General features: G+C 37.1%; 1 protein-coding gene and 1 long non-coding RNA gene across 6 annotated transcripts in view; one reads left to right on the top strand and one right to left on the bottom strand.

Moving 5' to 3' along the window:
• The window catches only part of dbn1 (drebrin 1), a 151,766-nt gene that overhangs the window by 31,728 nt on the left and 109,385 nt on the right, over positions 1-10,653 (bottom strand). For all 5 annotated transcript variants that reach the window (XM_015058067.1, XM_015058066.1, XM_015058068.1 and 2 more), the window contains exon 2: positions 1,751-1,806. In XM_015058067.1, the coding sequence (XP_014913553.1) occupies positions 1,751-1,806 (56 nt within the window). The remainder of the gene's footprint in view (positions 1-1,750; positions 1,807-10,653) is intronic.
• On the top strand, positions 5,797-8,468 carry LOC106963256 (uncharacterized). The gene is made up of 2 exons (XR_001428157.1): positions 5,797-7,946; positions 8,100-8,468. It is a non-coding gene; the product is annotated as an uncharacterized LOC106963256 (long non-coding RNA).

Raw genomic sequence — 10,653 nt, 5'->3', positions numbered from 1 at the left:
AGGGTCTTTTTGACCTCCCCCCCCGGTGCCTGTGGAAAAATCAACACTTTCTAAAAAAAAAAAAAAAAAAAAAAAAAAAAGAACTCAACAGAGTTTCTTCAGCAAGTTACGACCACCTGTCTGCAGATTTTACCAACTCAAATTTAAGACCTTTTTGAGAGCATTATGAATGAAATTTAAGACCTATGTCTCCACAGAAATGTACAAACTTAGTCCAGCCAACAGGCAATAAATTTGCATCCACCCACGATAGATGCAAAAAATGAGCTAGTTAGGTATATTAGCAGCTAGCCCAAACTGCCTCAAGTCACAGAATGCCATGAAGACATCTGAGTCCGACTCACCCTTTCGCCTGACAGAAAAGTCTCACTAATTGAATTGATGAGATGAAATAGCCCTGTCAAGATCAAATTAACACAAACTTACTTTTTAAAAAGAAAATAAGACATTTTAAGACCTTACATTTAGATAGCTGAATTTAAGACTTTATAAGGATGCGTAGACACCCTGATATTCATGTGTTAAAATGGCTCAGTCAAAGTCCAGACCAAAGTTCAGTTGAAAATCTCTGTCAATACTTCTAACATTCATGTTTACAGATGTTCTCCATCCAATTCAAGCTGAAGATATGCAAAGTTGCTGAAACCCCAAAGCGCTTGGTGGTACAACCTGGAGTATTCAATACAAAGAGCCACATTTTGAGGAGAGACTTATATTATTTTCCTTCTACATTGCACTACTTAGTGTTGATTTGTCACATAGAATCCCAGTAAAACACACTGAGGTTTGTTTGTAATGTGTCAAGTTAAAGGAGCATATAAAAACTCTACTTCTTTGTGTATGATACAACAGGTTGCCCCCTGCTGGTTGAACCAGATGACTAAGCTTCCTGGTTCTGGTTTAGCTTTAGGTCTCTTCCAAATGTTGGTATTCGTATTGTATTTACTTGTGCCCTTGATACAGATACATCTGGAGTTTACAGCATCTAAATATTACTGAAAGCAGGACAATATGAGGTAATGCTTCTCCATAGCTGCGCAGAAAGGCACTGTTGTGTAATACAAACAAAAACAGGAGCTTCTTTTCAGGCTGAAAGCAATATAGCTGCGTAAATGTAAGATAACAGATCTGCTTTCAGTGATCTATTTGTTGCCAATGTGGAACATTTTATAACAAACCCAAGCTTCAGCAGTTTTCTCTCCTCTGGTGTTGAAGCATTTGGTCCATATGCACATTTGCTAATTTATGAGGAACCACTCACACAACAGTTGCAGTGTCAACATGGCATCGTGAATCGAGAATGAATCAAATATAAAGAAGAAGCCTTGATCTGTTAGCAGCAGTGCACTCCAAAAACAAAATCTTACCAAGTATTTTTGGTTTAGTGTCTGGTGCAAATATGAGAAAACATAGGAAAATGTTTAAGTGAAATAATCTGTCAGTGGAATTAATACTTTTTAATCAATAATCAATACTTAAAACAAGCTTCTATATCTTGCTTTAATGTTACTTGTAAGTTAGTTTCATCTTATTTCATGTGTACTAAGACAATTGCACGAGAAACTAGGTCAAAAATACTTGGTAATGTTTGACGTTTTGATGAAGGACCTGGAGAGCTCATCAGCTTTACTGCCTTGCGTAAAATTTTCCATTTAAAACATGGAAATTACAACAACGATGTGTTCCTCCTGAGGGAGTCCCAGCAGAGACTAAATGTGTGAGGGGAAATAAAAGAGATGGAAACACATACCTCCGGATGCAGCCAGTGTCAGGTCATTACTCTCATCCTCATAGGTGTACAAGGCCCTGTTGAAACACAGAGAGGGGCTGGTATTAGGCAAAGATTCATTAGAAACGCAGCGGTTACAGGAAATCACTGAGCTAATCAGCGACTTCCTGATAAAAACCCAGAACAGGTAGAAACAGTCAACACATGTGTTTGTATGTTTAGCTCAAGAAGAGCAAAACTTTAAAAATTTTCCTTCATCCAGACATATTCAAGAATTTGTTGATAATCTGTGGCTGATGTCAGAATAAAATGGGATAAACATGATTATAGTTTAATAAATATCTTCTAAAGTCTATCAGAAGGAGACAGACCCCTGATATCGAAACCTAACGTCTACCTCCCAGTGTGTGTACATATGTAACCTTTATTTAAGCAGGTATATCTCATTGAGATTAAAAATATCTTGACATGAGAGACCTGGCCAAGACTGGCCATAGTACACCAACAATTTCAAATTAAAACTACAGATATCAAAACCCAGTTCAAATACAATATGGATAATAAAGGAAGAAAGAAAAAACTAAGAGCAAACAGTCATTAAAGTAAAAATGGGATTAAAATAGAACTTGATATTAGTCAAAGCATCTACAAAAATACATTATTTACAAACTAAGAGTGGCCTTAAACACATTAAATGTTTGTCATTTAAATAATCTTTTTTTTTTTTAATCAGAATTAGTTTTTGATTCTTTTGCAGATCAACCTCTCCTGCCGATATAATCTCCATGAGAGATTCTATAAAGATACAGAGTCTGAACTGTAGTAGATGACTGCTGGCCTCTGTTCCATATTAAACGGTGTGCCATGTGCTTCTGTGAGGATTATCAGCCAACCTCACACCGTGTGAATCTGAAGCTTTAGTTTGGTCATACTCTGACTTCCTCCTGACCTCAGCTCGCCTCCCTCCATCCTGTTTCTGCAGAGTCACTTTGCAGCTTTTGTCTCTTTTTCATTTTCCTCTCTGATTATGTCAGCAGAAAACTCTGCCCCACACTCAGCTGTATTTACTCCTGTTAGGGTAATGAAACAGACATCTTGGAGTCAACATGATTTATCACTTTGGGGTTAAATTAGGCAGACGATGCAACAACTCACCAGTAATTTGGATTGCCTACTTGCCTGATTGTAGTGCAAAAAGAAAGATTATCAAGAGAAAAGTAAGCAAAAATGGCTGGACCTTAATCAGAACCAATCACAGCCTTGAAGCCAGACTGTCTTGAAAACATCCAACTAAGCTCAACTGTTACAAAGCTTTCTGAAAAGATTATATGTAAAGTATCGACTGAAACACTGGCCTGATTAAAATGTGCAGTCTTTATGCACATGACAGAGAAGATTCTAGATGTTGGAGCTACAATCCTATTTTGTTTTTGTTTCTGTAGCTTCACAGATTTTACATTATGCTAAAGCTGACTGACAGTTCAGCTTTTTGAGAGCATTTCAGTATTCTTTGATAAGTTGTCTCCTTTTTACCCTACTGAACTAAATTAGAATCTAATGAAGTGCTTTGTTTTTGTTTTCTTTCCTTTATAATCAATTTGTTCAGTGACTGTTTTGGTTGTTTATGCTAATTGTGTTAGCTATTTAACAACTAATTCTTTAACATTTTTCCTCAGAAACCTTCATGTATGGAGTTCAGCTTAGTAGTTATATATACTGCTGTATTGATTGTTTCCCCTCATTTTTAATATTAATGAGCTAATAAGGTTATTAGCTTAACTTATGTTAAAACATTAATTCAGTAGTTTCTACACCACAGAATTCTGGGATTAACTTTACAAGCCTCCACGCTCCATTTCCCATCCACAAAAAATATGGGAATAAAACTTGTCTTTTTAACAAAAAGCTGATAGTAACATAATGCAAACTGTAATGTATTCTTTAGAAAGTTAGCTGTCATTTATCAGCACAACATTAGCTCATTCCTTGAGCTCAGGAGTTGAGATGTTGTTCTTAAAATGTACAGAAAATGGGAACCAGTGCTTAAAGAAATACTAACGGCAAATCAGGCCAAATCCAAAAAAGGTATTATATCACAGTAAGGGGCTTATGAATAAAAAACACATTCTTCTTATATGTGAAAACAAAATGGGAAAAGGAAAGTAAAATGAAAATACCAGAAGAAAAGTGGCACAGTTACTGCATGACAGTTTGGAGATGTACCAATTTGTACTCATGGAGAGAATTTAACTGGAAATGCTTGCTTAGATTTTTTTGTAACACCAAAACAGAAAATCTCTCATACCAGGAGGGAGCCTATAAGTGCTGGAGGCAATGTGGAAACACAGAACCCAACCACTGGCATATATTTTGGGACTATACAATTATAAGACATTATTGGGTAGAAATACACAAAAATATGGAAAATATCTTGAATATAAAAATACCTTTTAAATTTACTAGTCTTATTCTAGGTGACACAGAATGCCTACCTAACAACACAAAATATCTGTTTCAAATATTAATCACGGCTTGTAAAAAAAACTGTCACCAGACGCTGGCTCCTCCGTGAGCCTCCTACTGTAGAAGAATGGATAGAGTGTGTTAATGAAATCTATCAGATGGAAAGATTAACATTTCTAATTTGTTTTCAAATGAATAAGTTTATTACCTTGTGGTCCAAATGGATGTCATATGTCAACCAAACACAGTATGCACTAGATTGAAGAGAATTTAAAAAGAAAGGCTTCATCCTTCAGGAAGTGTCTATTTACAATATAATGTACTTAGTTATATACATAAAAGTATGTCTTTCCAAAACAATACCCCCTTACTCCCCTTTTTGTTTTATTTTATTTGCGTTGTGTTGTTTTTTGTTTGTTTTGTTTTGCTTTTGTAATTGGAATTGTAAGGAGAAGGAATGTTGTATCTGATCACAGACTGAAACTGTGCTTTTGTAATCTTCTCAATACCTCAAAAATAAAGAATTTAAAAAAAATGTACAGAAAATGAGTGAGAAAGCTGTAAGACAAAAGATCAAAGTCTGGCTTGAATATTTCAACAACACTTACGCTGAGTGTTTATCTATCAACATATGTGGTTTGTATCTGCCGTTATTAACACTACAACAGTTACAGAAGACTGAGAGGCAACTGAAGAGTTCCACAGGCAGAAACAAACAGGCTGTTAGGAAATGAAAAGATGACAAACAAAAACAGCCTGAGACAAAAGACGGAAGAGTTTAGGACTGAGATGGTGACAGAGCACAAGTCTCTATCTATAAATAATTCTCTTTAAAGCAGACAGCAGCTTACTATTCATTTAAAGTCCTCATGACCTAGAAACTGCTCCTAGTGTGTTTGTCTGAAAGCAGCTTAGGAGGAAGATAAGTGGAAAAAGAGAGGACACCTCATGAGAGGAAGAAAAGAATCACAGATAAAAGTGGAAAAAATGTCAAGATGGAACGATGAAATATGAGTTGAATAATGAAGACAGATGAGGGCTGAGTTCATCAACTAATCAGACTCCATCCACAACATTTTCATCAGGCCAGTGTGCATCCAATCAGGGCAAAACTCTTGTCTCTAACAGGCACTTTCACTGAGCAGAGCATCTACATTTTATTTCAAATACACATGTGAAGGTCAATTCATCCTTTTACAGCTCTGAGCAGATAGTTTTCAATATAAATGCAGATTTTATATATTCAAAACTAGGGGTAGGTGATAAAATGATTTTATCAATATATTAAATTCTTGGCTTTTGAATATTTAATTTTTTAATAATTTGGATTCTTCTTCTTCAGTGGAGTTCAGTGATGTTAACACATGAACTATGATCACTTTGTGAAGTTATACTCTGGTGTCCGTTCCAGATAAGGTTACAGATGAGGTAATACTTCGTCTTTTAAAACATCAGCATCAAATTATTATCAGAAGCAAGATTTTGAAATGTGTCGGGAAAACAACAGAAAGAACAAAGAACCACACAAACTGAGCTTTCTCATTAAAAAAATATTTTTTTCTTGTATTTCTAAGTCGTTCGTCTGGTGAAATAGTTTTTTATTATGCTAATACCATGACTATATTCTCGTAAATAAACAAAAATTCTCATAGCCTGGCCCTGACACTCTGTTGTACAACTCACAGAAGAGATGATTGAAATAAGTCACTTTTTCAAAACATTTTCTGTCATTTGTAATTTGTTTAGTAGAAATGCAAAAAGTAAAAAATTAAATCGTAAATTAGATCAAGTATGTTAAAAAAAAAATTAAAAACCAAACAATGATGAATACAACCTTATGTTTGACATGTTCATGCCATCTAGACAGACACTTTCTGTGCAACAGACTGATATGCTGACAATTCAACATCATTTTTCAGGAAAATGACCACCAATTCAGCTTGTTTCTTCCCAACTCTGGTGTATTTGCTCTTCATGCTGATTCTGTATGTTAATCTGACATTAGTTGAATGCTTTACCCCTCCCGATGTCGGATTTAGAAACAAAAAACCATTTTGTCTGGCAGGAGAGGGAATCTGCTGTTCAATAAAACTGTTGCCAAGACAAATCAATCCCAAACCCCCTCCGGTACACACTAACACCCCTACAGGGAGCAGAACCATGGCAACCAGGCAGCATCCCCCCATCATTGTCTTGGTAGCAGCAGTCTATGACCTGAAGGGATGGGGGTTGAAGGGGGTGGGAGAGATAATGTAAAGACACAAGGAGGGTTGAAGGACAGTTTTGTAATGATTTATGAGTCTAACCTAAGAAAAAACCTTGCAGATCCTTCACTGAAATACTGTGGTGTCATGTTCATAAGAAAAACAGATAAGCACGCTGATGGTGATTAATCTCAGAGTACATATATTTTTCTGACTTCCACCATTTGTTGCCAGAGTGTAGTAATAAAAAATGTGAAAACTTAAAGTTTGTTTGTCCCAATGCAAAAGCATCAAAAGGCTGAGCATTTCGCTTGTAGTTTTCTCATTTCAGTCAACATTTCTTATTTGATAGAGGTGGGTTGAGCACCCAGAAAATGTACTCAAGTAAGAGTAGCTCTACTTAATTTTTATTCCAGTAAAAATAAAAAGAAGCGGTCCAAGAAAGGCTGTTTGTGTTTTCCTTTTCCCTACCCCTTCTTTTGTTTGTTTCTTCACAGGTAGTAGGAAAGCTGGTGTCAGTCTCCCCTGATTGATCCTCTCCATTCATGGGCCAATCAGTATCCAGGGAGCCTGAATATATAAACAGCCCACCTAGGTAACTGAGAGCTGCTCTATCTGACTGGCTAGCTGACACATGTCTTGTTGGTGCTCTTTGTGTAAAGGTTTGTGGTGGGAGTTAGAGGACTAGGTAAGTTTGGGGTAACCTGTACATTTCAGTCACGTAGGTGTTTTTCTGTTAGAAACACTAGGTAAGTAGGTGGGTGCCACCCATGTAAAGTTTTGGTGAAACTTTTGTTAGATCAGGTAAGCAGGGTTTTTGTTTTCTATTTCTTTTCTTTAGCATAGACGGTAGTTAGGCCCTGTTTTATTATTTTCTTTGATTTGGCACCACCTAACTGTCCCTTTCTCCCCCACAGTTTGTATGAGCCTTCTGGGATTTTTGTGTAAATAAATCCCTCGGTTTTTTTTTTTTTTTATCACATTCACTTGGACTCTGTCAAATTTTTGTGATTGTCGTGTTACTCTCCTTCTCCTCACAAGGGGGGGGCCATAACACAAGTGGGGGCTTGTCGGGGATCACCATTTTCCCTGAGCTGTAGACATCCACAATAATTTGAAAGATCATTGTGTCCGTTTAGAAATGAGCTTCAGCTTAGAGGAGTTCGTACAGGTTCCTAGCCATGAACAGCTGGAAATGTGTCGTAAGGACGACTTATGTCTGGCTGAACACTATGACATTCCAGTGATTTTTTTTTTTTTTCAAAAGCTGAAATTAAAAACATTGTTGTTCAAAAACTGGTTGAGATTAAAGTCCTGGTTGACTCGAGCAAAATTGATGTGTATGTTTGTGGTGATCCTTCTGTTGATCTAGGACTCCCTCCTTTTAAAGATGAAGGAGCTGCTGTAATGGCAACTCCCCCATAGGGGTTGGCAGAACTGCAGGCGCCCCCTGCGACTTTACCACAGTTCAATTCTATGTCACCAGAGCTCAGTGACTCCAGTGATAATGGCTGGCTCGCCTACAGTTGGAGGCACAGGAGAGGGAGTTGGTAAGAAAAGCTGAGTTTGATTTCAAACTTGAAATGCACAAATTGGAAATTAAAGCTGACAAAGAGATTAAACTGAAACAGCTTGAGGTAGAAGCCATGAGGCTTTCACGTGGCAAATCACCTCGTTCATCTGTGTACTCTGATTCTTCACAGGTGGTGCCAGATAAAAACAAGTTTGATGTCAGGAAGAATATTGCTTTGGTGCCTAGCCACAGATTGCACACCCTTGGTATAGTCAATGGATGGATGATGAGCAGCTAAATTTAGTCTGATTTGTACACTACAAATAAATCTCCAGAAGCTTGTCTACATTGGTTTACTGCAAACCTGTATTTCCAATCCTAAATCCCAGTTCATTTTATTAATTAGAACACTCAAAAAAACAGGCCAAGAGACCGTTTGGACCAGAGTCTGCTTTCTCATGCACATCATTCATTAAAAAACCTTCTTCACATGCACAAAAGTTTGCTTTTTATCCTTTAAATCAGTTTTACAATCTTTCAACTATGAAATGGATCAGCTGCTGTGAGGAATGTAAACTGGCCAAGCTCATGGAGCAGCACAGTCCAAGACAGTTCCAGTGAGTTTAAATGACTGAAAATGGGGACAAAAAATCTTTTCCCTTTGGGCCTCTTGGACACAAGTCGAACGGATGATGTTACAAAACCAGGCAGTGAGCTCTCAGCTCTCAGCTGCTGTCTCAGCTGCTGTCAGCTGCTGCTCTCCTACAGGCTCAGTGGAGATGAAACATTAGAGACACAGACTGCAGGTCTCATTTAGAAGAGTCATCAGTTCAAGACTGAGAGCAAAAAGACAGAGAAAGGAGAGGAGGGTGATGTTTAAAGGTGACCTATATTTCCTTTAGCAGGTTAGGAAAGGTCTATGGGTTACATAAAACATGTAACCCATAGACTGATGATTCTGATTCTAAGAATGATTTTGGACAAAATCATTCTTAGAAAATAAGAAATTAATATGCTCAGTTTTGCCTATTTTGAGCTCCTTTCAGAATAAGCTGTTTTAGGGCTCTGTTGCTTTAAATCCAAATAAGTTGCTGCTGGCCCCTCCCCCACAATTCAACTTTTACTGATGCACACGAAAATGGATGCAAACAAAGATGCGATTATACAACCATGCATCTTTGAAAAGCACAAGTGAAGCCTCCTGTACAACCAAAAATGCAAGTGGTTTCTGAATGGTAAGTTCACAACTAAACACTTGTCTTTTCTAGTAGCCATTGGATATGTAATTCCAAAACTGACATAATTAAAAATAAAAGCAGAAACATATAAAAGTTTCAATAAGTAAATCAATACTTAAAATAGACTAATTGATTTTGATTTATATATGCATTTTGTAGATTCATAGGTTTGGGCTATGAGTACTGTAATGCTACCCAGCCAACAGGTAGAAGTTGAAGTCTTTAAACACCACCCCTCCTCATTTTGCATAATGAGGCAGAGATACATATGAAGTAAAAAGAGGAGACAGAAAAATTTAACAAGAAAAAAATACAATAAAAGGAATTGTGGAGGAAAAACAATTAAAGAGACACAAAAGCATCTGTAAGTAAAAGAAAAAACATTTCTAAAACCAGCAAAATTTAAATTATGAGCGTAAAAATGTCATTTATTGGAATTAAACTGAAAAAATAAAAATGAATACCAAATAATAAGACATAAGGTAATGTTCTTCTTTTTGGTGTATTTTAAATTACTTCATTTATTTATTAGGCAATTTTTATATTTCTGCCTTTATTTTTGGTTTTAGTCATCTGTAGTTTTGGTTTAAGGTGACCAGATGACCAGCTGTTTGGTGACAGGCTGGACTAACCTGGGGTTGCTAGGTGAATGGCAGTTCCTGATGATTTGTGAGGTTACATTCAGAAGGTTTGAAATGGTTAGGTTTTTTTTTCCGACACCAAACAAATATTAACTATTGCCAAAAACCGGTTAGGTGTTTGGGGTGCAGAAGCAGTAGAAACCCAAATGGAAGTACAAAAACATGCATAATGTGAATTTTGCATAACAAGTCCCCTTTAAATACTTTAATAGGGGTTGTTGTTCCTGTGGTTGGACTGTGTAGTCTGATTTACAGAGACAGAATCCTACATGGTGATTTAATGAGCTAAAAATGAGTCAGACAATGAGAACAGGGAGTAGTGGATCATCATTCAGAGGGAATGACTGGCTCTGCTGTCGGGAAAGAGAGCTGGAATCTGGGAATGACTGATGTGTGGATGTAAAAGTAAAACAGCAGCAGATTCCAGCGCGGTTCACTAATGGAGCAGAGTCTGAGCAGGATGAGAGTCCGCTCTCAGGAGGTAAATGCTGCTTTGAAGCTTTTCCATTTCTGAGAAGTGTTGCCCACACAGTCACACAAAGGCACAAGAAGCTCTTAAGATACAAAGAGAATCAGTTTATTCAGTGTGCTAAAGGTCAGGCAGTGTGAAAACTAAATAGGAGTTTGGACAAACTGTCGCAGCCAATGTGGACAAGACGCAACCTTTGAACATGCACCCTCAGTTTTTTTTATTGAAGCCTGTTGCAGCTAATCAACCTCAAAATAGAAATAAATATGCAAGAAAAGCAGGAGAAACAGCACAGCTATGTGTAGTAGCGTGTTGCTGCCACATGAGGGCAGTCTGTTGAACAGGCGGTGGTTTTTATGTTCTATTTTGTGACATAAGTGAGGTCAGGGATCCTTT

Source organism: Poecilia latipinna, unplaced genomic scaffold (genome assembly GCF_001443285.1).
Source record: "Poecilia latipinna isolate Pla-1442-1.1 unplaced genomic scaffold, P_latipinna-1.0 Scaffold1514, whole genome shotgun sequence".
NCBI lineage: Eukaryota > Metazoa > Chordata > Actinopteri > Cyprinodontiformes > Poeciliidae > Poecilia > Poecilia latipinna.
Note: the sequence above shows the minus strand (reverse complement) of the source record. Positions and strands in the feature narration are given on the sequence as shown.